General features: G+C 42.5%; 2 protein-coding genes across 2 annotated transcripts in view; one reads left to right on the top strand and one right to left on the bottom strand.

Annotated features, from left to right (window-relative positions):
• Window positions 1-7459: 7459 nt before the first annotated feature.
• LCMT1 (leucine carboxyl methyltransferase 1) lies at window positions 7460-25484 on the bottom strand (the record flags this gene model as incomplete). Its single annotated transcript, XM_082006733.1, has 10 exons — window positions 7460-7598; window positions 9584-9675; window positions 10104-10205; window positions 10993-11113; window positions 12939-13041; window positions 20999-21060; window positions 21731-21807; window positions 23324-23445; window positions 24060-24163; window positions 25387-25484. 10 exons carry the CDS (start codon window positions 25482-25484, stop codon window positions 7460-7462), a joined length of 1020 nt encoding a protein of 339 aa, XP_081862859.1.
• A 658-nt stretch (window positions 25485-26142) lies between these two features.
• ARHGAP17 (Rho GTPase activating protein 17) overlaps window positions 26143-27372 on the top strand; it is a gene marked incomplete at both ends in the record, with an annotated part of 47388 nt that continues 46158 nt past the window's right edge. The window contains one exon of the mRNA XM_082006565.1: window positions 26143-26195. Within this exon, the coding sequence (XP_081862691.1) occupies window positions 26143-26195 (53 nt within the window). The remainder of the gene's footprint in view (window positions 26196-27372) is intronic.

Here is a 27372-nt window from a genome sequence, read left to right on the forward strand (position 1 = left end):
CAAATCTCCTGCTCTTACTGCATTTACAGACATAGAAACCGTATTCAGTAGGAAAGAGGAAACCATTATCAAGTACTTTTAAGTGATCTTTAGTGAAGTGACACAGGTGGGGCTATGACATGGAGACCAGTGCTAAATTCAAGGCTGATACGAGATATCCCAGTGGCAAAGATGACAGCACAGTGCCCTTATCTAGGGGCTGGTACCAGCCAGGTCTGTCTCCCACCTTCTTCAGCCAGCACCAAGCATCGCAGGCAGCGACTCCACCGCGGACACCAGCCCGTGAGCTCCTGCGGGCAGGGCCAGGCAAACCCCTTCAAGCATCAGGAGAAGCCGCCAGCGGGGCAGGATGTTGCAAAGGGAACAATCGAGCTTCTGCGCCATAGTTGGCTGGTTGGGGCAACGCAGTTGACTTTCGTCTTGCAGTTCACTCAAGCTTAAATGACTGTTTTTTTTTTTTTCTTCCCTTTAAACAAACAATTTGCAGGGATGAATTTTGTTGTTCTGTCAGTACCAGTAACTCAGGAAGCAGAAAAAGACACAGACTCATCGTGTGGCTCAAGGGAGCCACTGCTGACAAGCAGAGTCACACAAACCACAGCAAGCAGCAGCAGAAGGCAAAGCCCATCTCTCCTGGCTAGAAAATGTCTCAGCCTTTTTCAGCTAGTGACTTTCCATCAAAGTAGCATTGTTTCAGTAGCACCAGGCACTCTCCAAACCCAAATATTCCCTGAAGAGAGGTGAAAGATTTATTTATTTCAGTTAGCATAATGATGAGAGCTAGACTGCCCACACCCATCCTCCCCCAACCAGTTCCCAAGGTATCACAAATTCCTTTGATCCTCTTGTAACCCTGAAGCACAAGGTGACCTACTTTCTTCACCACTGTTGGCAACCAAGAGACTCCTGAAGAGTTCTTGCAGGAATGATTTCCCTTCTCCTCGCTGGATGCTGAACCATTCAGCTGAACGGCTGCAAGATGGAAAGTCAGACTCATCCAGACGAAGATCGAACAGGGCACCAGCTCTGCTCCTCTGCCACATTCTTCAGTGCTTCCCTCAGATGAATAAATTATACGGGGACCTAAACCAGAAACTGATGAGCAGAAATTCCACCAGTATCTGCCTCCTGCTAGCAGACATTATTTTCAAACACAGAGAGGATTAAACTCTGTCAAATAAAACAACAAAACAGACTGACTGACAGAGCACAGCACTTTCTCCTGTAGTGAGCCGCATTCAGGGCCCATTTATATGAAAAATGCAACAACTCAGCGGTTGCATCTTAGATGTTGCCCAGTTCAAAGGGAACAGATTTGTTTGGTCCAGAGCAGGTAAGACTTCAGCTTGGCTCCCACTCATAAAGATATGTTACAAGAGGCTCAAGGAATATGCTCTCAGAAGGGGCCTTGCCAAAATTAAATTGATAGTACAGATGGGTCTTTTATGCCACTCTGCATTTCTTCATTTTATTCAAAAGAAGTCAGCAGGATAGCCTTGTTGCCACAGAGCGAGCATTAGTCACTGCACAAGACGACTGCTGCAGCGCAGAGGGTGTTATAGGGCCTTCAGTCTGTTGGTGGTTTGTTGGTTGTTTTTTTTTTTAAATCATTGAGTCTTGTTAACACAGATATTAACATAGCTATGAGAATACTTGTGACACTACACATTGTCTCGTTTCCCCCATGTTCATATTTAAGCACCTTTGACTCAGCTGTTTCAGAAACTTTTTGCGTGTTAATTCAAATCAAGAGGTTTTTCAGGACAGACACCATCTCTCACTGGTGCTTGTGCAGCACCCAACTGCATTACCCAAGAGGTAATGCTAATGCCAGCAAGTCAGATCAGAGCCGCTTGTGGATGGAGATCAAGGAGCAGAACATCAAAGACTACTGCAGGCAGAATCAGGTATCTTATCTTGTGAAAGCCGTACGGAAAAGTCTCCAATACCAAGAGGTTAGTCATCCATTAATAAGTTCTTACTCCATAAACCACAAGGAGGAAAATTACATCTATATGAATACACAAGAAAGTAGGAACTAGCTTTTACATACACTAGAATAAGAATTTTGAGAGCTCATCAGAGCGGTTCAAGGACAGTTAGGTATGTGATGAGGCTGGAAGGGAGGCGAGATCTGACTCCCGGCAGCTGGACAGCAATGGCAGACAGTCACCACCACGCTTTGTTCCACCAGGCTCACCTGCCAGCCACCCGCACGGATGCAGATTTAACAGGGCTCATTTCCAAATGAGGGAAATGCACGCTGTGAGGACAGAGCAGGCGTAAGCCTGCTCCCAAATGATACTGATTCTGCTGATTAAAAAAAAGGGTCAAATTCCATTATCTCAGTTCACCTGAAGCAAAGAGAATCTCAAACACAACACCAGCTGGTAGAACAACAGGTCCCGGCTCAACCACGTTCCCCAGGTGTTGCAGTCCACTCTGAAGCCGGAAGAAGTAAAACGTTTACTGTTGTCCATCTCAGGAGCACCTTACTGTTTCTTCAAAATGGAAGCAAACCAATAAAGTATCCAACTTCTAGTCTTGCTTTTGTAACATCATGCCTTTGATCTAACAAATGAGTTTGCAAGACAGCACATCCCCACAGGAGCAAAGCTCTCATGTGAGTCAGAGCATCTGTAGGTGGGAGGCCCTCGTATGCTGTAAGCTCATTAAAGGCAAGAAAAGCAACTTAATGGTCCACAGCATGATCCAAGATGAAATCCAAAAAAAAGTTTGAAGATGGCAGCATCCAAATTAAAAGACTTACCAGGATTTAGACTTGGGAAAAGCACCCCTGGGGAAAGGAAAGGGCTGGCTGGGGGCAAAGGGGCATGAAGACAAGACAAGCACCTCAGAATCCCAACCTGAATACACAGCTGTAACATAGCAGTTTGTCGTGGTTTAACCTCAAAAAACCCAACAACAACCTAGTCCAAACCAACTGTCAGTGAAGATCTTGTGTTATGAAGCCATCACAATTTCAGACAGCTCATGACATGGACTAGCAAAAAAGTTCGATCAGGGCTAAGTATATTTTCAGAATAACCACACTTAGCCAAGCTTTCAGGCAGCATGAAACTGCGTTAGCAGAACTGACAAGTAAACTTTTGCTCGACCGTGGCTCAGTCAGTAGAATCAGACCCATCTTTCCATCAAAACTTAGGTTCATTTCATGGACAGCACATCCATTATAAAAACCTGGTATTCCAACTGATAGTGACTATCAGCAAAAGAGGAGGAAAAAAAATGTTGCAAATATCGCAGAACTGACTGAGATTCTTGAGTTGTTTTAGTTTTTCTCAAGCCCCTATCTCAGCCTAGGAAGAGACTGCTGCCATTTTGTCAGTGTCATGTTAAAGTTCACAAGGCCTTTCAGCTGCCAGGCTCTGCCTCCTAAACAAAACCAGGACAGTACAGAGGGAGGACAAAGGTATGTTTCTGTAAGGAACCTTTTCAGTTTTTATGCTCTGAATAGGGACTGCAGATATAAATCTGCACTGGCAGCTTCAAATGAAGTTTTACCCATATAATTTTGCCCCTGTGACCCTGATACTCTTGTCTTTTGGCAGTTATCAGAGAGTTGTCTTTACTCAAACCTAAGGTTCCAGACCTTTAGAGATGAGTTTCTTGCACTGACCTTCTGAAGGGGCAGACACCAAGAAAGTAGTTGCATGCTGGTATTCCTCTTTATGCCAGCTGAACATCTACTCTTTACACAGCTATGCAGGTTAATTCAGGAGAAACTGTGCACTGAGGATGGGCAAGGAGGCATGACGCTTTTATCTTCTTGAGGTCTCTGGCATAAATGCTATGTTTAGCTAGGCAGTAAGTTTGGACGACTCAGAGGTCTAATTAAGATAGATTCATAGATCCTTGTTGAATTTAGCTACTTGGTTAGGGTAAGACAGAGCAATTGCACAGTGGGCATGGAAAATATTCAGAAACTCTAAGTAACAGCAATGTGAAAACAGAAGGCAAAATCCAGAAGCTGCAGGCCATTAAATGCAGCAGGCTAACTGCCCCTGCTTCCCAAGAAGCAGAACAGCTCATCAGCAAGTCTACTTCCCAATCTAGACAGCAGGCAACTGCTGCGGGAAACCACCCAGGGCCAAGCCTTGGTCGCTGGTTACAGCTGCTGTGCTCCAGAAGGAACTTTGATGGTAAGGTGAAAAAACGAGACATGCCCTTCTGGCCTCCGCATTTGTGGAGAGAAAGGGTCAACACTAACGCAGACGCAGCTTGCACATGCCTCTTAATAGAAAAGGGGTACAGATAAGCCCAAACACCTAAAATGTGCAGGCATAAGCATACCATTGATATTGTTATCTAGGAAGCAAAGGTTATAAGCTCCTTTCATAATTGCAGAAAGAGTCCATCCCTTCCCTTTGGGGGCAGAGAGCTGTGCGAACACTTTGCAAAGACCAAGCAAAGCATTAACCAAATACTGTATTTCTGTGCCCTGTCTCTTAAGAACTCATCTTGACACAACTGTAACAGCAGGTGGCCTGCAGCTACCAGTGACTGAGAGAGGAGGGCCATGAAGGGAAGGCCATTTCTTTTTACTACTTCTGTTTCTCTGAAATTATGATTGTGACTTTTAAGAACTGTTTACTTTGTCTGACACCTCAGTGATCTCCTTCCCTACATCTTCAGTCCAAGCCCACGTTAACTATTTCCAAAGCCAGGTATTCTCACACTACAGAAAGTCACATACAGTACGAAAATGGTTGCTTATGCTTGCAATCGCCTTAAAAAAAAAAACACCTCGCATTTCTGGCAAGAGAGGAAAAATGTAGTCACTAAACCAGATATAAATAGGTAATTTCTAATGAGTAAGACACTAGTCAAATTATAAATACTAAACATTTATTATTTTTCTTATAGGAAGGTTGCAAGATTCAATTTCAAACAATAGGGCAGGGTCTTTTGTTGCTGTTGGGATTTTCTTTGTTTCTTTTATGGGGAAAGAAAGAAGAATGAGAAACTGGTGTAAAGATACTACCAGAAGCAGTGCAAATTTAGATCAATTTCTGTCTCACCTTCACCATCCCAGTAATGAACTGCCAAGCTAAGCCCTTCTCAGTTAAATAAAGCCTACTTTAACATCATCCAGCTTCTTGTGCATCACTGAACAAGAATCATGGCCCTCCTTCTTCTTCCATCCTTCCCTTACAAGAACATATCTAGTATAGTGACAGCCTTGTAGCAACAATAAAGCCTGGAGAAAGCTAACATGGTGACACTTCATAAAAATTAAACCTGAACAGAATGAAAATTAACAAAATCTAACCTTCATGATCAGCCATACACAGTGCAGAGATATCCAATAATGCAGCTCACCAGCACTGTTTTTCCAGATTCCTGTCACAAATACATTTTACACATCCACAAAAAGACAAAAATCATATAATCCAAGAACACTTTACTTTCAGTTTTAAACTAAGGAAGGCAAGTTTTTAAACAGGAATTACTGACATCTTACGAAAGTCCGTCATTATATATCTGGGAATGGGAGGAGAGTCTTGCCTCCTAACAATTGCTCACAACGGGCAAAAAAGATTCATTAAAACTACCAAAAGCCAACAGGACAGTCGACATCAGCAGCACCCGTCACTTTCTGTAGTGGTGCTGCTTACACAGATGCGCAGACTGAAGTTGGCACATGCAAAGTCCCATCATTTCTGTGATCTTGTCTCAAGCAGAAGGCAATTGCTGTGGCTTCTGGGCCCATGGCTTCGGTCCAGCAAATACATTAGAATGTAATGCCTGCAAGACCTATTTTAAAAGAAAGAGGGGTGGGGGGGAGAAACAAGTGTTTATTCTTACACTACCTGTACTTCACTGCTATTAGGGCAGTTAGACATAGGAAGAAGGATGCATTGAGAAATTTTTTTTTTTTTTTTAACTTGAATGTAAAGGATTTGGTGGGAGGAAAGGAAATTAGGAAACAGGTTCTTCTGTACTTTTTTAACTCTTTTTTGATTGTGATGCAGAAATTAATTTGAATAAGTCAATCTGAAGGAGTATTGAAGTTATTCATGGCAGAAGGAACACAGAGGCTGCTGATGAACTAAGAGTCTGCCCATGAAATTAAAAAGAGAAAGCTGGGGAAAGTACCATTAATGAGGCCAGTAAGTTCACTCTGAATAAAGAAAAATTGCTTTAGATTAAGTCATATCCATGCATTAGACATTTGATTACCTCCTTTGAGATCTGTCTTTTTTGACTTCGAAGATAATGCTGCATCACTCCAAATTGTCCTAAATACTTCTCTAATCACAGCAAAGAATAATGCTGGAGATCCCAGCAATACTGTCTGCTATGAATAGGTGAACGTTTTGGCCTTAGCTCCTCTAGAAATAAAAGTTCTGTATTACAGTCATCACTTTTTAGCCATAAGAAATCAAATGGAAATGCGCATTTCTGCAGCTCAGAGCTGTCGAAGCTATAGGACTCAGGTCAGCAGACACCACAAGCTAGCACCCCTGTTACAGCAGCAGCAACAGGGTACTGGAGATCTAGCTTTACCAGCTGTATCGGATGCTTTGCTACTCAGTCTGGCTGAGATATATGTACAACTTCAGCAGAGATTCCATCTATTCACATTTCCTAAGGAACAGCAAATCAAATTTGTTCTTGAATACTGCTTTGTCAGGAGGGAGGGAAGGGCAGAGAAGGAGAAGGGGAGGAAAAAGATATAAACTGGCAGCCAGAGAAGTTTTCTGGAAAGACTGAAGTCCCTGAAATTGCAGACAGAAGTAGAGATAAACTGTGTCTGCAACAGAGTTGTCTTTCTAATTTGGACAAACAATGGCTGTAGACATCCATCCTTAACCCAAACCACAATTCTTTTGATTTTATTATTTCTTAAGTGACAGCAACATACATAATGCTACATAAAGCATAAATCGTGTCTCTGTTTCAAAGAAATGCCAGTCTAGGAGAGAGAGAATTTTAAGAACAAAAGGAACATTTAAAAGAGTTAACTTCAGAGGGAATTTTCTCCCCTGGGACAAAGCAGCGTGAAAAACTTAAGTCTCAGATGGATGTAAATGGGGACAGTGCAGAAGAAGACTGGGCTAAGTAATAGAAATTTATTTTTATGTTGTCAGGACACGGATTTCATTTACTGTGTGCCCATATGGCACTTCACATGCATAGGATTTGTAAACCTTTCAATTAGCACTGATAGTATAAAGCAGGCAGTTATTTAAAGTAACCCATACGGCATCTTTCAGTGTAACAATTCTAACTCCCCTGTACTGGACAGGCTTCCTGTTGGGCAATTCAGATTCTCCACAGCCTTTTGAGGGTTTGTGTAGACAACAGTCTCAAGACACCACCTGGGAGGTGTTCACAGCCCCAACAGCAACAGAGAAGCACACCCCAACTCCTGTGACTGGACACTTCTATCATACATCTGGTAGATATAGTCCCAGTCTTTCCACATAAAATTTCAACATGAAAGGTCACCTCCTAGATGTTGGAGAACATTACCCAGATTACTGCTGTCCTTTGAAGCCCAGCAGATGCAGTAGTGCTGCATTAGCTGTTCAAACAGTTCCTTTTCATCTAGGAATTCAAGTCCTTCTATTCTGTAGGGAATAAAATAAAAATTGTGATTCAAACTGGAGTCTCAGTACAGTTTTTAATGTACTCTTCTTCACGCCATAGGAGTGAAAACTATGGCCAATAAGGCAGTTATCTTTCCAGTAAATTAATACAGGTATTTGTCCATAACAAAGATACCACCACTACTCCTACCTAGCCTTTGCTGTCAATGTATGAAACAAGTGACCCACAAGATGTTTTCAACTTCTCATCCCTGGAATTTCACGTTCCAGAACTAATCTGTGTAACTTCTCACAAATACCACTATTCCTCTTCTAACCCCTTTTAAGACTGCATGTCTTAAATCCAGGTCCTGCTGGATTTAAGTAGACACAATAGCACAGCCTAAGGGAAGGATTACAGCAAACAGCTGAAGATAGTATTTTCTCCAGACAATGACAACAATTCCATATTATGTCTTGGAAGAGTGATGGGTACACCAGTGCAGCTTTTAACAACTCCCCCACATGAGCTCACAATGAAGCACAAACCAAATGGTACATATAAGGATTTTTTTCCTAAAATGGTTCCTACCTAGGATTCTTAAAGTAAGATCTTCTAATGTCTCCCACCAAACAAATGGGAGAACTTCTCCCAAGCTGTGCTTGCTTTAAAAAGTTTAACCTGGCACATTCCTTTCTCTCACTCTAGATTACTTGAATATCAAAAGTGTTTATTTTCCATGCTAAATATTTGGAAGGGCTGCTACTGAGGATCAAAAGCGGCTGAGGGGTAAGAGTTCCTAAATACACTCACAGATGTGCAAGTGCTGCAGAAGAACACTTTTGTAAAGATTTTCATAAATAATAAGCATTATTTGTCTCATCAATACTGAAGGACAGAGTTTACATAACCTATTTCTTGGCATTTGGAACAAGTGGATCTAAGGTAGTCAAAAATGCTGCAGAAAAAGTACAAGCTACGTCTCTCCACAAGTGCCATATGGTACAATCACACAGTCATCGTTCGTATTTAAACAACCTATGATTTTCAGTCTCACCTGTTCAGTTCCATGGTTTGAGAAATCCCCATATGTGAATACTTATTTTGACCAAGGTAACTTGTTAGCTAATTCAAACTATAGTTAATGAATGACTCATAGCAATTCACACTTCATATTATATACCTAAGAAGTTACTCATTAAAAACAGCCTCCCCTTTTTCAGCTTTTCTTTAATGCAAAAAATTTGACAAAATCCATGCAGATTACTGACTGTTATAACAGCCTTTAGTTATACCCTCTAGGTACTAAGGTCTACAAATCCAGCAGTCTAGCTCATGAAGATGATATGAATGGAAGATGCATCCATCTGTTGAGAGATAGTCACCCATGCTGTTAGGCACACCTCTCCTCTCTCTCCCTCTTTGCTTGCACAGTACAATAGGTCGTAGCACTCAATTACTGTCCTGCCTTGACCCACTACCTAAATATGCTGCCAAGGAAGAAGAGAGGGAAGATCAGAACTGGCCCCCAAAAAAGGCAAACGGGTAGGTAATCCTACCTAGGCCTACAAGACTGGAGCAAACACCTGGATGCCATCTTCCTTGGGGACGTGAAAAGTGGCTGCCCGTTCTGAGCGCATTTTAGGACTCCACCCGTCTAGTGTTGCAGGGGCTGGATGTTCACAAGAAACACCTTGGGTACTGTAAAAACTCAACACAGCATTTCTGTAGCATCTTTTATCTGCAAATTTCTGTGATGAGATGCTTTATATCGCACCCAAATAAATCATCACTTCCAGTCTACTTCTGGCAGCAATAACCCTCTGGACTGCTTATGTTGCTCCAGGCATTATCCTTAAGGCTCTACAGCAGCTTCAGACCCAGATACGTTCTGTCTACCTAGCCAGCATCTGCACACAGCCTACTCTCTGATATACTAAGGGATCCCATACTACATATTGACATGAACTACCTTGGAAATGGCAACTGAAGATGACTTTTGGCTGCAAGCAGCTATGAGTAATACCTTTTGACGTCAGCCTGTGGCAAAAAGCTGTACACTTTCATCATATCAATGGCACGTGCAGTTTCCCAGCCATTTAACAGCAATCGTTCCCTCTGTAAAATAAACAAGCAGCACAGTTTTCAGAGGACTCGAGGAAAAATACCAGAGAACAGTTTTTCCCCCCTAAGGATTTTGTACGCCATCCACTTGACCTGTTCTTTTAAGAGCTCTTATAGTCTTTTCTAAGTGTCTGCTGCTAACCCCTGTGCAGAGAGGACAGTGGGCTAGATGGAGCTGTGCTCTGATCTACTGCAGTTTTTGTACAACTATCGAAACTAAGTGATATCTAGCAACCATGGCATCAATAAGAGGGAACGCCTGTAACATGGACAGGAAAGGGTTTCAGCAGGTAGCAGCTGCCCCACCCCAAACCTGCTTTGGTCACTTCTCTGAGCCTTACAGTGCCCACACACAGGCAGACCTTGCAGACAGATTAATTAAGTTTGGCATCAAATACACCCAGAGCTCTGTGTCCCTTTACCTGAGAGTCTAAGGATCTGCAGACTTCCACTCCAGCCAGGTTACACTGTCGTCTCTGCAAGTTCTCAATCATGACCTGTCCAAACCGGTCTGTCATATTCACCTCAGGTAGAGAAGGAGACAAAAGTGTTCCCCCTTCCGAAAAGAACGTAATCGCAGTGAAAAGCAGTAACTTGGTTAAACTCTTGAATTGTCTATGTCATTAAATGTACAGGATAACAGTAAAGCAAGTTGCACATATTCTTACACCAGGTCTCATTTCCCACTGCCACAACAGCTACCTCACGTTTACATGTGGAGTGCCAGTTTAACAGTGACAGTGCTACTGCCTTTACAGACACAGGGACTCGGCACTGGGCGCTGAAAACTGACTCTGCTTTAAGTTGTCAGCAACCTGGTACAGCTCTCTAGCAGTGATTTACAGCTTGGAAGATCCTGTAACTAATTCCTGGAGCCACCTAGTTCCCTGGAGGCAGCATTTCACTTCTATACAGAGAAGCTAAATTCATGCTGATGTGATTTTTGCTCCCCCTTGACAAAGAACACAGACAGGTAATTACATAATGTTATACACTCACATCCAACATTCAGTATCATTTCTTTTTCCTCTGTCTTATCTAAACCAATATTCTATGTTTTTTCCACATATGGATTAAGTCTCAGTTATTTTGCTTCAACATAGTTCAGAAATTGTCTTTCAGAACAGCTGTATATTCTCTACAACAAGCTAACAGATCTACAAGATAAAACACATTACCAAATAAATTCAGCAGGAACTGTTGTCTATGCAAAAGGATATGGCCTACTTTTATTTTACAGGCAGAACTCCCACTTTTGAAAGCAATTTTTATGACAATAATGCAGGTCTAAAAATGCCACTTTTGTTTTACCTGCTCATAATTTATAAACATCGCCACCGGAAAAGTGCTTGCTGCCCACTTTAAAAGATTTGCAGATTGCTGCGGTGTCATGTAAACCAGCACACACTCCGCTACCAGAAGCGTTGGCAAACTTTAAAGCAAAAAAACAAGAGAACTGTTTCTAGCAAAAGAACAAGAAAAAAAATCTATAAAGTATTAATAGGAAGCAAGTAATTTCATGTCCCCCAAAATTCTTAAAAGATCTCCACTTTTTATGAACTAGACGTTTAAGACTGAATGAAATCACTTCATCAAGATGACTAGAACTGGGTTTTCTGGCAGGCGACAGGGAACTCCCATGGTTACAAGAGAGACATACAAGACAATCTCCCCTAAGTCAGCCATAGAATGAACACAGAAGAATGTGTATTCTGTAAGTCTTCTCTGAACTGTGAGAGCATGAATTGAAGTGCATGTAACATTCACTTTGCAGAAGAATTGTACCCTATATACACAATCCGCAAAATTAGGAGTAAAATACAAATTGAAAAAAAAAGTTTCCTCTTTAAAAAAAGTTCTAAGAATTTTAATTAGACAAATTTGTTCAAGATCTGTAAAACAAGCTTCAGATTATTGTCTAACAAAATACAATCTATAGTTTGCACATTGCCTCTTCCCCCTCCAACCACAAAAAAAAAAAAAAAAAAAGACATCTACACAAGTAATTTTCCTTAGAATTATGGAGTTTTCTTTTAATTGCTAGAATGAACAGGAAAAAGAAAAGTCACTAGAAGCAGGAGAAATTCCACAAGGAGCAGCAATGTAGGCAAGCAAGGCAAGATTTCAGAAGATGGAAGTGTAAAGATTTAAATGGCAATTTGATGCATTCTGCTTACCCATATGCTCTCTCCCACCCAGCCAGATAGCCGCTATTTATATAGCTTGTATTTGAAAGGTATGTCCATCATCCACTCTAAAACCTTAAATCCTGCCCCTCCAGAAGCCTAACGCTTGAACAATAAAATCCCAGATATTAGCTTCTGGAGTTAAGTTCTCAAAGGACTCCATGGCAATCACTTTACCAGAAGGTCTAGGGAACAACAGGGGTTTTAAGTGGAGGCAATAGAAAATAATTACAAAGATAAAACTCTGAAATAATTTAACACTGACAGAATTATTCTTCATTTTACCAGCTAAGCTCCCAGAAATCTTGACTCATACAGCCATTACAATAGTGGTGGAAGATGTTCACTGATCTAGGTACTGCCCATCAGTCAGCATTAAAACTAAATGCAACGGAACCAACTCTTAAAAAAGCAACTTATGACATTTTGATACATCTCTAGTTTAGAGATTCCCTTTGAATAACTTACAATTCTATTAACTAAATCTCAAGCAAATTCAAGCAAGGGGTAACTCTTTTAGAAATACCTAAAAGAGCTAAATTCATGAAGTAGAGAAAGAAAACTCATAAGCTCTGAGGCAGAAAAGGGCTGCCGCGAGAACTCATCCCCTCCAGGGCAAGGGCTGGGAGGGAGCAAGAAGGAACTACAGCTGCTGCCCTGCAACAAGAGCTTTAACTAATACCCCAAAGAGAACCAACCACCAGAAACACATTCACAGAAAGCCAGACATCATTCCCCCCAGCATTTTAAGAAGCAAATAGTTCTGTAGTGTTTGATCTGCTCAGGAAGGACGAAAATGCAGTTTGCAGAATAGACTATGCAAGGAACAGCCTTGCTTCAGACTGGGAACTACCAAGCAGTCACGGCAACGCCAGCCTGCTCGGCTCAGTGAGGCTGCAGGAGGTGTCTGAACAATTCCTTCTGCTCAAAGGGCTCGGGAAAAGGTAACCATGGAAATAGCATAACGAGCACTGGATGCAGATGCTGTATGCCCAAGCCTGACTTTACTCTCACCGGTACGCTTCCACAAGTCCTCATCAAAAAAATAGTTTAAAAATAAAATAATCTTACTGTATATCCAGGTTATGTTTCTTTAGCTTTTCCTCCAGATCTGATGAGAAACGGAGATCTGCTCCTACTATGGAATACCGGGTGGAGTCTAGGCTGTGAGAATCTGCAAGTTTAAAATTTTGAGACTAACAGTTAACAAATAAGACGGGTGCTGAAACTATAAATTAAAAAAAATACACAGGAACATATGAATTTGAAGTCAAAGTTTGATCTGTTATACCTAACAATTAGCAGCAAACTCTTCTTTTTAAAACATTCATTTCCTTTATACTTGATTGTTGTGGTTTACAGATGGTGATATATTAGCATCAGACTCTGCAACAAGCCTAGTCTTTCACTCTGCAGCCACTATAATGCAGATAGGTTATCCCATCCGTTACCATGGTTTCAACGAATGCAGGGAAGAAAAATGTGAAGATTAAAGGCAGGCGTTTTTGTTTTGTTTGTAGAGCCTTTTTAGATGACCCAACGTATGTACATAGGGAACTACATTTAAAAAAAAAAAGTATATCAGTTTCTGAAAAACTAAGTTAAAAGTAATGAATTTCCAAATATTAACAATAGATATAGCTATATAAATTAAGAATAGATATAGCTATATAATATATGTGGGTATCAGACACAGACTTGGGGGCCAAAAAACATGATCATTTAGCCTTTTTGTATGAATTAGCAATGGTATTTAAGTGTAGAGTCAAATTAGAAAGGGTATTCTGAAAAACAAATATTCACCCTGGGATACAACAGGCAGCAAGCTCCTGTAAATGCTTTCCAATGTGAAGGAGGAACTAATACTAAAGTCAAAAGACACTTTGCCATACTAGCAAAACTGTATGGAAGCCAGCAGCAACATGAGCATTTTGCTATCAATAATTCTGACAACCAGTTGTAATCAATTCAACTAGATGAGCCCAGTCCCCATAGAAAGCATTTTACAAGTGCAGTATCAAGCCCACTTAAAGATGTAAAGTTCGGCAGGAATATATAACATTGCTCTTTCACGCTTTAGCTTTACTAGAGTGGAGTCGCAAGGACAGAACAGCACATAATTTTCCCCTCTTACCACATGAGTACGACCGAGCAAGCAGTAAAATAAGTAAGCTAAACAGTGAAAAAACTTAGAGTGAGAGTTTAAAGTGGCCGTGTAATGGCCAGTCAATATCCGTCTGCAGTAGCAAGCTCTGGCACAGCTCCATTTGGGATCCCGCTGCAGACAGACACAGCTCCCGAACGGGTAGTACAGGAGCAGATGTCAAGAGCTAGGTGAAGAGAGAAAGAAAAGCCAAGTGGCCGAAGAGACAAGACGAAAGGGGTTTTCCATTTCAGGAGAGGAAAAAAAATTTTGAAAAGGCAATTTATTAAATTAAACAGTGCTTCAAACATTCTGGAAGATGCACCTCCATGTAGTTTTCAAGTGACCAACTGTTTGAAAATGGCACTAGCAAGTGACAATAGTTGTCTTTGCAGCAAGATTTCTGAACAGATAGAGAAACCAGAACAGTTCATGCAGAGAGTTACGGGGCGGGGGGAAGTTGTGCGGCAAATGATTCAACATTTTGAGTCAAGGATTTTTCCCATGTGCATATTCTGTAATAGCTTTACTACTTCCCACACCCTTCTATTTAAGTTATTATATCAAGGCCATGATAATGGCATCAAAAAAAGCCACACAAAAAACCCCACCACACATGGGAAAGTATTTATATAGTCATTGGTTTGCTGTCCGGAGATACAGCTCAGTAAGCATCAGTCACCACAATTAGTATGAAATGAATGCAATCTTCTTGTCCAGCTTCATTGACTTGGATATACTGGTATGTTAATTATAACCAGAAATAAACTATAAAAATTTTTAAGTGATCCGTATCGGAAGTAGTACAAACACTTCACCAGAGGTGAGAATAAATGCTCACGCCATGTTGATTCAAGCATTTCTATCACTGAAGAGCAGGAAAGAGCAAAACCTCTCAAACCATATGTTAGAAAACTGTCCTTCACGATGGTTCAAATTTCAGCAATCAAAACTACTAATGTTGTTTTTAATAAGCTTGTATGTATATGCATGAACAAACCCCACAATTCCTGTTAAGCCTTGACATGGTGGGAGAGGGGATGGCCAAAGGAAGCAACCTGGGTGATCCGCAGTGCAGCCCAGCCCAAGTTGTTTTCGGAGATGTGGGTTGTGGACAAGTGAAAATAAACAGTCATATAGCTATAGCCTGGTTATTCCAAGCTATCTACTGGGAAAAAACCAAACACCAAACTAGAACAGGTTTCTTGAAGGGTCATTTGGCTCAGTGGAAATATTCGTTAAACCTTAAAGCCAGGTATACTTAGTGACTGAATACAGGAGTTCTTGCAGCAGAAACTTTTAAAAGGCCAAGAAAGCTGACTGGGAATGGGTTGTTTTTTACTGCAAATGCAATCACTTTACTCCCATTTCCAGTACCCAGGCTGCCTGGTCCTCCTTCTTTGGTCCATTCAAACAGAATGCACTTGCTCCTCCACACATTTTCCTGCCAACTTCCCTTGACTCTCCATTGATGGTTGTTGGCAAACACAACCACAGATAGTACCGAGGCAGAGCTGCACACACGTTATACACAAGCTGATACAATTGCTAAAATTGTACATTTTAAACCAATGTGAAAGCACCTCATTAAATATCTCCATAATACATGTATTTCCACATTTATGATCAATACTTTTATCTTGGGGAAAAATAAGAATTTTACACTGGTAAATTTTAAAATGCAAAAAGAGAGGCAAAAGGAAAAAAGGCAAGAAGAAAGAGTTTAAGCTAAGCCTCTTCCAAACTTCCTTGTAACATTTTCTGCTAGCTTCCACCTTTGGCATATATATGGCATTAAAAAGTCCTCTTAGATATAAAGTCAAAGGGACGAAGAGATCTTACTTAGCTAGGTAAACAACTTCAAAATTGTAAAATCAGACTGACACCTGCTCCATCACCTCACACTTAGATAGCAGACACTGCAAGGCAACAGCAGCTGATGATAGCTGGAATTGCCACTGTTCCCAGCCTGAAGGCTAAAAGTCAAAGTATGGCCATAAACACCCCAGAAAATAATGTGCTGCTAGTTGATGGTCTGGCACCAATTTCTACTTTATTGCAGAGTTTGATGCTCTAAGTATGAAAATTTGCAAATATGCTGCCACCCTGACTGAGCAGTGTTGGTGCAAATGTACTTTACAATACCTGCCTATCTACAGAGCAGCTGGAAACAGAAAAGCAAGCTTCAGCTCGGTAGCACAGTCACATGGTCTCCATGGATTTCTTCTTATGAACAAGAAGTTTCTTTTAACTGAATCAATTTTATTGGTGTTTAAAAAAACCCTACTTTTTTTCTTACTGTAATCTCACTCTTCCAACAGCATCTGCCACAGTGACCTCCCCACAGACGAGAGCCCTGAATGCTCCATCAGATCTCTGCCGCTGCCAGGAGCGGTGCTGCCTTCCCTCCTGGCCAGGCTGGGGAACACCACCCACGCTGCACTAACACGCAAGTCGGTGGCAGTTTTCAAATAAATAGGGCCACCTTGTTGTGATTCAGGCCAGTTGTCCTAATGCTTGCATAGCCAGCAACATTTGGTGGCTTAATCCATTGAAAATCCCATATTCCAAGCACTAATTCCCATCCAGAGGCCAGTATTCCATGTTGGTTTTTAGCAAAATTTTTCAGTCATGATGTTCTTTCCTACAGCCCGGAGCTACCTTACGGTTTTCTTTGTGATACAAAACTGAATATGCTGAGTATGAGTACAAAGTTTCTCTCTTGTACTTGTCTGAAATGAAGGTTTGAGAAATACCAGATTCAGATTTCATTTGAGAAATACAAGGGAGGGGAGATGGAAGGAGAGAAAGAAACCAACCCCCCCCATTTCCCCAACGCTGACTCTCTCGGCCTAGGTGCATGCTTCTGTTATCCATGCATAATGCAATGGAGAACGTTTTGCTCTGATCATACCACTTGTATGTATATATTCCATGAATTCTGGCACAGGAGAAACAATACAAGTGATTCAAAGCTGCCTTTTGACCTCACTGCAATAAAATTTTTCTTCACAGATACATGCTACCAGCAAGTAAATACTCTGTTTTATGGTGGCACTCACCTGCTACCTTAATCCATCTGCTGAAGCAGCATTACAGAATCACAGGCGCAAAAAGCTCAGTGTTTCCTCTGCTACAAGAATTCAGAGTTTTCTTTTCTTACTCTTTTCTCAGATTAGTGAAACAATTTTCTGGAGGTCTTCCAAGAGACAGCATGCAGGATACTGTTGACTCAAACTGATTTCATTAGGATTTTCATCCTCAGGTATCTTTGGCAGCTTTACAAACAGCCAGCCCATACAACCTATTCTGCAGGCTCACAGGCACGATATAGTATTGGTCTCACTCAGGTTGTTTATTAACTACAACATCAGAACAGGGTACATGTCAAAACACAAAGAAATTTAGTTTGTCTTGCAAACGCAGGATCATCCTCAACGCAAGACACACATATCACCAAGACAGCAACACCCCCGACGTTTGCATTGGGTCACAACTACATTTAGCAACATAGGGGAAAAGGAAGTTAAAACCAACTCCCAACACTGGACTAGACAGGGACGAAAACCATATGAGTGGCACTGAAAGGTAATAGTTCACTGAAGTGTAATTTGCACTTGCAAGGTAGCAAAGGTGGAGTACTAACTTTTCAACATTAGCAACTGCATCATAAACCAGATAGCACCACTGAACTTTGAAAGCAATTTAACCTGATACTGCCACAGCAATGTCAAATTACTGCACAAATTCACTGCTTTCCCCTGGAGACCCAACATTCCCTAGGAAACGACAAAGCTGTTCAATGACAAGTGTCACCTTGCTGCGTTCAAGGCAAAGGTCACCAAGTATCTATACTTGAATTGCAAGCCATGCTACCATTGCTTTGTCTAAAGGGCAAGGAGAAAGCAGATGTTGCCCTAAAGCTGAGAAAGTTGTCTATTAGCACTAGCTTCATGAAATGAAAACATCTAGTGTGAGAAGAAAAGCAGTATGAGAACAAGAGTCAAGCCAATCAATATCACAACAACTCAAAAATCAAATTCCAAAGCACCTAAACAAATTATTCCTGGTATACATGAGATAGAAGGGTTGAACAGATTTGGCGGGGGGGATGACACAGGACAGGACAACCTCCCTCCTCAAGATTCTAAAATTCTGGTCCATATCCCCACCCTGAAAACCATAAAAATTAGTAACATTTCACTCCCTGGAAATGCTGCTTCATTATGCCCCACTACAATCCTTGTGACAGGGGGTATTCCCACAACATTGCATTAGCCTAACAGCTGTATCAGGCCAGACCAAAGGTCCCTCTAGTATGGTATCCTGCCTCTCTCAAATGCCAACAGCAGCTACCTAGCTAGGAGACAAAGTGAGGGCAAATGCCTACTACTTCCCGCTGGCACCTATTGTTGTTTTCTATGTTTTTTCTAAGAGTCTTGAAATTTGAGTTGGATTTCTGGACCATTACAGAGCCAGTGTTTTCATCTATCTATTTATTATAATACCCAGATCTTGTATGCTGGCAGCAATAATCAGCCAGCAGCCTATAATTGACATGTGAGGCACAAAGTACTTTTCACACCCATGTGCATCACTATATTAATCCGCATTGAATTTGTCACCAAGTCACTAATTTCACAAGATTCTTCTGCAGTTCTTTATCACTCTGAAGAGTTTGGACTTGCCAACAAACTGCCATTTACTAGTCACTCTATTTTCCCAATCATTTTAGTGTTGAACAACAACATATCCTTAAGCACAGACCTCCATCTCCCTCCATAATGAAAATTAACAACATATGTCTACCCTCCATCCCCAGCTCTTTATCCATACGAGAGCGCTTCCTTCCCCTCACAACAACCACACAATTTCTTTGGCAAGCTTTGGTAAGGGACACTGTCAAAACACATTTTTTAAATTCAAGCACTGTATTAATTGGATGTCCTTTTCCAATATATCTGTGGACTCCTATAGAGAACTCCAATAGGTTTGTGAGGCATAACTTTCCTTTACAAAAGCCATGCTGACTCTTTCTCAACACATTATATTATTCCTGTGTTCCACTAAGTCTGTCTGTTAGAGTTTCTACTAATTTGTCCAGTAGAGACATCAGTCCTACTGGCTTGTAGTTCCCTGGATTTCTCCTGGAGCCCATTTGAGTCACAGCCAGTTCTCAGGTGCTAAGACAGTTTTAAAATGAGAGGGTATATACCAGTTAGTAGCTGAGCGAATTCATTGTCAAGTTCCTTTAGATGTGTAAGAAATCTCTATATTCATCTGACTGTTTGATTTGTCTACTTAGTCCACAGCCTCTTCTGGTGGCACTTCCATATGAAGCAGTTCCATTAGTATGTCCTTAAATGAGAATTCCCAAATGGACCTCACTCAAACTGACCTGTGGTTATAGAGTGCCAGTTCAAACTGTGATTCCACAACAGATTTCCACTATCTCCAAATATCTGGACATTATGCTACATCCCAAAGATCTCCATGTAGTAGGGCCTACATCAGCCTGGTTACACTAAAATGGCTACTCTAAAGCATTGAAAACCCAGCACTGAGAAAGACCAAGAAAAACAGCTTTAGAGAAGTAAGCCATTCCAATACATTCAACCTGTGATATGTTAATTGCTGGTGACTACTACTGTCACTTGCTAATTAGTAGCTTTTGATTGCAATACACTGCTACAACTTGATAACTTTGCAGTTGTTTTGCTACAGCGGATCAGTAACACAAATACTATCAAACCCTTCTGATCAACCTTGTATTAATGCCTTTTTAGCAGTGCTTATGCAACATATCTCATTGTATATGAGAGATACGTTATAAGAAGGTCTCCTAGCTCAAACGAAGTGGTACTTAGGAGCCCTTTTCCTGAGATGGGGCACTGGGCTTTCCTCTTTTGAGACCTGAATGTAGAATGGAGAATTCTGCCATTCAAATGTACATTACCAATCCACAAGGTTGGTAAGTTAAGACCCTCTAATACGCAGCAATAAAATGTACATAATATGCATAAATATGCACAATCAAGTCAGTGTGTGGCGGTACTCTGATCCAAGTTGAAGCACTGAAAGAGCCTTGGGGTGAAGCACCTACACCTTGCCTCTGGCAGCGCGAGCACACCTCACTCTTTATACTCTTCCTCACTCTTTGGAGGGCCTTTTCAAGCCCTCCAGATCCTTAGCTAGAACTGTGCTTATTAAAAGCACCTATAGATGTAATCACATCAGGGAACACAAAACACTGCTAGCTCTGTTTTAGGGTCACATCTGCTAACACAAATTAGTTGGTATTGTAGCTGCAGACAATTACGGCTCCCCCTATAGCATCCAAAGCAGCTACTATAGTGCAGTATCTGCTATTCGGGCACTGAGAACATTCCCCAGTGGAACCCAGGTTTTTTTCCACAAGCAAAGAGGTTTTTGAATTACAATTTTGACACCAACATAAAGAGGCTATAAGCCAAGACAGCACAACCACACACCATCACTCAAATCTAATATCCTCTTAAAACTAAATTAATGTAACAAATGGCACTGGCTCCTGAGAATGGACCTTGTAGGCTGCATTTCGTCTGTGAAGACTCTACTAAATGTAAAAACTTGTTCTCTTAATGAAACAGAAAGAGGGTAGAGGAAAACACTCAATAGCTACTTTAACCCAGTATACATGACTACCAGTAGCATTTTTCTTCTTCTGTTACAGAAAAGAAAACATAACTTTAACTACATACAAGAGAAAAAGAAAAAAAACCAACAACTTTCTGGCAGAATAAAACCACTTCAAGAGAAGACATTTCTAACACAACACAGAACAAATGGGCAGAAGCCTGTAAGAGAAGAAAAAAGCCTCTTTTCCCTCCCAATTCTGTCCAAACAGCATTTCATACATTAAAAGCCTGCCCACATAGCAGAACAAAATGATCAGAAAAGTTTTAAAAGTGCTGCAATACATTTCTGACTTATTTTTAAGATGACTCACCTATTAGAAGAGAGTCCCCTGAATGGGATTCCATAATTGGTTTTGACAGGGGAGGTTTTGATCTGTGGGAAGAAGGAAGAAGCATCTCTGAGCAGTTAAGCTTGTTTAACAGTGTGCTTACAGTTTTTTTTTTTAACATATATATGTGTGTGTGTGTGTGTTACAGTATATTTTACTGTAACAGACAAGATAATACCTCTGCCCTCTACTGGAAATAAAAACGTTTGCAAGTTAGACAGTACCAAGTTGAGTTTTATACCCAATGACTCTTAAATTTTGAGGTAATCTTTCAAGGGAAATCCAGATACTCTCTTCAAGTATCCTCCATAAGCCTTAATGCACTCATTTAAGCAGAATATTCATGTATAGTACCAGCTATCCTACCTCTCTAACTGTACGTGCAAGTCTGGGAATTTACCACTGTCTTCAATAGTAAGACAAGACAACTTAATCCCCTCTAATCATCGTGAGGCTTCCCCTGCCCCTTATATTTTACATAATTAAGAATAAACTCTGCTTGCCTCCCTAAAGCTTCCACATACCAGTTTCTCCAATGGAACAGTGGCTGCACAGTCACATGTACGACGTGCCTGCATAATGAAACTTTTATTCTAAATCCTAGAGCACTAAGAGTTTCTCAGAAGAGAGATTAACTAATTGTAACTTTCAATTCATGACATTTTGCTGAATTACATTTGGTTTCACATAGCTAAACATAAGCATTACACTTACTTGATATTATGTATTTTCCTTGCAACTATCATTGGAAAATCGACTTCAAAATATTTTCTAGGGAGAAGATTTTCATCCTGAGAATTGGAGTAAGACCTAGAATTAGGGACATTCAAGTTTCACATGCATGTGACAAGAAGATATAACCTTAAGTCCTAAACAGTTTTGTTTTAGTTTACACTGGCATTTGTAACAGTAATATAACTTAATGTTCCACAGCCTAAAAGAGAAAACAACAACACAAATCAAAAACGTTGAGAGACATGAGAATGTCCTCTAAGCATTAAGGAAATTATTTAACATTTTGTGTAATGCAGCAATCCTAGACGCTGGATCACTGGAACACACTGGAACATATATTCCAACAATGTATTATCAGGATCTAGAAGAGCACAGCAACAGGAAACTATTACGAAATTTACCACACGTCTTCAGTATATTCTTCCAAGAAAGGAATCAGAACCATTTTGCACAGGTTTACACAGAAAATGACCACATTCCACAATTTGTCCTCAAGCCAACAGCAAGACTACAAGCACATCAATATTCCTCTATTACAAAAAAGGGGAAAACTCTTCATTTCACATTGTCACTATCTGACACCCTGATAGATAAGCTGTACAGAGTTTCTCCCTATGCAGCAATCCTTTTGTGACGGATATGTACTGCTAGTTCGAGCTTGTCAACCTCATGAATTTCTGAACAGTAGATTAAATCAGTAATCAGAACACTGAAGCACTCAGTTAAATGAGTCCCATCGTCTGTATGTTAATTACACCACATGTGCTCTTCACAACAAGGAGAAAGAATTGGAATTACGGGTCCCACTTTAGCTTTTAAAATCACTGTTACAGGAAAGTTAATAAAACTGTGTATTGACATAGTTTTCATAGGAATGCAGGTAAGAAAAAAGCTTCACATCTCAGAAGAAAATCCATTGTTTTTTCCTCCTTCCACTGACTGCAATATATGAATTGTGACCAAGCAAAATGCGACTGGCCTCCTTGGGCTGTCTTCCAGAAACCAAAGCTACAAATGTAAATGCTAACGAGAAGACATGGTGACTTACAAGTGTGTTCACGCAGAATGATACTGTCATACAACATCTGAATAATCTGAGTTTTTGTGAATTACATACATGCATACAGACATACATATTTACAAATATAAACTCAGATTTATGTAAGTAATTCAGAAACATGTGACTAGAGCCTGTACAATCCCGTACTTCAGTACCTTATTCCTGTTTTAATATAGAATAAAAAAGCGAAACCTTAAGGCTTAAAGAGGACAGCAAAATGTGGAGTCCAAGCTCTGTGCCTGAAAGCCCACTAGAGGTCGGCTTCGTATCACACACTTTTTGGTAAAAGCCAGTGAAAACCGCCACCCCTCCTGTGCAGTGAGGTTTAAAGATACCTAAACTGATTCTAAGCAAGCTGAGAACTCAGGCAGACCAGTCAGGGCAGTCAGCCCTGCTGCACACCTCTGCTGTACTACAGAATGCAGCACCGATAAGCCCTCACCAAAGAGTGCTTCAAACGTCCACACAAACCTTTGTCTTCAGCCAAGTTCGTTCCTCTCAGCTATCATTACCTTTAATCTCCAGAACAGGGTATCCATGCCAGCACCAAGATTAACAATTTGACAGTTACATTCTGTCTTCTTTAGAAAAGCTTTAATCAGATAACTGACTCCATGAACACGAGCATAATAGCCTGTTAACAACAACAACAACAAAGTTTGGTTTTAATTATTATTTTCATATAATACTTGATGTTTAACACACTAAGATTTTTAGGGAACTTTGTTAACTCTTTGTCTATTTAAAAAATTGTGTTTCTTAAGAAGAATAATGCACTCTTTTTAAGATACTTGAGGGTGGGGTTTTGTTTTGATTTGTTTTTTTTAATTACTAACAAAATCTGATGCCCTGAAAAAAACAGGATTCCTTGGGTAAATAAGTTTTAGTAAAGTTTCACTTCAAACTGAGCAGAATAATTCTGATGTGCATGCTTTTGCAGGGACCTGAGCTGAAACACCCTCTGTCCTGGGTCAAATCAACATTTTTGATTGCTTTGTAAAGATTATTGCACTCTGAGACACACAGAGACATTCCATTCAGAACACAGAAACCAAAGGATAAGAGTTTTGATTTAAAGAATAATATTTAAAAGATCAGATACAGCATGGGAATTATTACTGTGAAGAAAACTTGTCTCATTCTTGTATGTATTTCCTACACCCCATAATACCCAGTACATGGAGGTTCTGTCAGGTGCTCTTCAAGACAAGCCAGGAACATGTTTGCACGGTCTTCATTCAAGTTCACATGCTAACTTGCCTCTATTGATTTCAGGTGCTTTTCTTTCTTTGGCTTGTCTCACAAAATACTGGATGTAAGGGTCCTCCCAGTAGCCAACACTTACAGCAAACCTGTCCAGCAGAGGGAAAAAAAGTAAGAGAATTAGGAAATAAGGCCACAAAGATTTACTCTAAAAGATACACAGGCTGAAAAAGTCACTCTCTGACCTGGGTGTGTACATGAAGACAAGGTTTAAAAGCCTGTTGAAGGTGTGGAACTATTTCCATTATAAAGTTATAGAAAGTCTAGTAAAAAATGTTGGCTCTTGTCATATTAAACAAGCATCTTTATAATGGCTTCTGCACTATCTGGTGAACTTCAGCAAGCAAAGACGCTAATCTCAATTATTTCCTCCTTGAGGACCCAGCAAACAGAGGAATTGTCTGCCTATAGTTCCTCAGACCGCACACAAAGCATACTTCGCTTCTATGCATCATTACGCTATGAGTTGTTTGCACTTATTCCTGAGCTTCTACATCACAGACAACAGTGCTATTCTATTCTAATAGAACTTACTAGTTTTACAACTGATTTGAAAAGGTAAACTCTCAAAAACAAACCCAACCACCCAACAATTTGCTGCTACACCAATAACAAAGAATAGAACAAAAAGCCAGCAATAACAGAAGTTAAATTCACATCCATGCGCAACAGGGCAACAAAACTCAGCACTCATCCTCCAGAAGAGATGAAGTAAAGAATTCTGAAAAATATCACGCTGCTTTTTTCCTGAGACATAAAACACCACAGAAATTTCAGACACCCATCGTAAGTGTAACCCTAACTAGCACGGTATGCTGTCTTATAAACAAACTCTAAGTAGAAAGTCGGGCAGGTGTTTAATAACAGGACCAGGAAAATTTATGGCAAACCTGAGGACTAAAGCTCAGGTGAAAAGCACCTTCAGAGCAAACGCCCCCCTTTCAAAGGGGAACACTGACCATGTTTTGAAGTTTATTCTCCCACAGCTTCGCTGGCTCTACAGCCACACAGCTTTGTGTGCGCGTTTCCCCGGCCAGCCGGCCCTTGCAGCCGCTCGGGCACCGAGTTCCGCTCTCGGCCTCAGTGCTGGCAAAGGCAGCGCCGGGCAGGGCGGCACCTGGGAAGAGAAGGGGGTCTCTATCTAGAGCTCTCCCTATCCTCCAGCCAGGCTTCCCGTGGGTCGGTCCGTGCTTCGCTGCCGCCTCCCCGCCCGCTCTGCCTTGCCCCCGCCACACCGCCCCAGGGCTGCAGCCCGGTGCGGGGAGACGCCGGAGGGGCCCGGCCCACCGCTCCCCCCGCCAGGCGCCGCTACCGTTTGCAGACAGACGCGTCCTCGCACGTGCCCCGGACCGCCTCATCCGCCTCGTCGAGGCCGGCGGCGGAGCGGGGATCACGGGCAGCGGCCGCCATGGAGGGCGCGACACTCGGCCGCCCGCCGCTGCCGCCACCACCGCTGCGGCCTGCCCGCCGCCGCCCCTCATTGGGCAGCCTCCACAGGGCAGCCCGCCGCATCTCGACAGCGATTGTCCCACAGCCTCGTCTATTCCGGTAGTGCCCAATGAGAAAGCGAGGGCTGCATCGCCCCGCCCAGGAAATAACGGCTGTACCGCAAGGGAAGCTGGGAGTAGTAGTCTTGGGGGCGGCCGGTGATAATGCTGTGGGGAGTGCGGGATGGGAGTGGGTCCTGGGGCTGTCCGCTCCGGGAGGGGCGGCTTCCGCGCACCGAGACTGGCCCAGCTACCGCTCCTAACGCAGCCGTGCCCCGCGTTCCCGAGAGAGCGGCGGGCGGAGAAGCCGCCCTGGCGCTGCAGAGCTCCGACATCCGGGCCCCGGGTGGGACACCCGGGTTTCTGTCCGCCCCGCCCCTCCCGGGGCCCCGGCTCTTCGCCCGCGGTCACGTGATGGTGTGGGCGGGGCCGGAAGTGGCGACTGGTTCCGGTGTGGGCGGGGCCGGGGGCGCCGCCGCGAGCAGGGAGGAGGCGGCGGCGGCGGGAGGCCGGGTCGGTGGTGTGGCGGCCGCGGCGCAGCAGTGGGTGCCCGGCGGCAGGCCGGGGGAACAGCCGCCGCCATGAAGAAGCAGTTCAACCGGATGAAGCAGCTGGCCAACCAGACTGTCGGCAGGTGGGCGGCGGGGCCGGGGTCCCGCGGCCGTGGGCGGCCCTGCTCGGGCGGCGGCTTCGCTCCGCTTTTCCGTGCGAAGGCGCCGCCGAGGAGCGGGCGGAGGCCGTCCGCGGCCGCGCGTCGGGGTGGGAGGGAGCGGGAACAGCGGGGCTTGCCGCGCCTCGCCTGCGCGCGGCCTTTTGGGGAAGAAAAACTTGTGTCAGGTTGGGACGGGACGGCGGGGCGGCAGAAACCCCCTGTTGCTCGAAAATCTAAAAAAGAAGCACCGCAAAGATTCCTGCTCTCGGCTTTTGAGGAGCCGGGAGCGGGGCTGGGGGCTGCCGGCGCCGGTCCGTCGGTGTCCGCCGGCGCCGAGGCCTCAGCCTGGCCTGTCCGAGGGGGCTGCCGGAGCCCGCGCAGCGCGTCAGGCAGAGCCTGCGGGCGTGCGGCCGGGCCGGCTGCCTGTACTTAAGGAGAGAGGGACAGAGAACGAAGGTCCCTCGGGGCTGAGGGTCGGAGGAAGCGAAGGAGGGGGGATTTTTCTGGCTCCCCCGGCCCCCCAGCGCTGTTTGCACTGGGCGCTTCCCGTCTGGGTGCTGGGACTTTCGTTTCCTTTGTTACCGTGTTAATATTTGAGTTATTTGATCTGCTTCTCACTCTTTTTCACATTTAGGAGAGTGCATCCTCGGTGACTTAATTTTAACAAAAATAGCAGAGGTCTTGTAGGTATAATTGCCACCGGGTATGATTCCAGACGTCAGAGTCCTGGAAGGTCTTTAGCCTGAATCTGTGGAAACAAATCTGTGCACAGGCACAGGGGCGTCCGCCTGCAGCTCTTCGCTGCTAAAAATGCAGATGTAACCTTATTGCCTTTCTAGTGGGGTTCTGTAATTTTTCCCCCAGAAACTGCTCTGTGCTTTTTGTGAAAACTTAATGTAAAAGTATGTGCTTGTACTGAAAGTATAATCTTTCATGTTATCTGAGTTTACACTTTCATGGCCTCTCCTCCAATAACTCACTTAACACAGTGTTTATTTTCTTTGAGGCCTACACACATATAAAACAGGTCAAGTGTATCAGCTAATAATGGCTAAGGTTTTTAATAGGGCTCTTCTTTTGCTATAGAAGAGTACAACTTCCAAACCAATCTTGTGTCCTTTCATTCTCATTTTTTATAAATTAATGGATTAATGTTTAT

Source organism: Phaethon aethereus (assembly GCF_964289735.1).
Source record: "Phaethon aethereus genome assembly, chromosome: 15".
Classification (NCBI taxonomy): Eukaryota; Metazoa; Chordata; class Aves; order Phaethontiformes; family Phaethontidae; genus Phaethon; species Phaethon aethereus.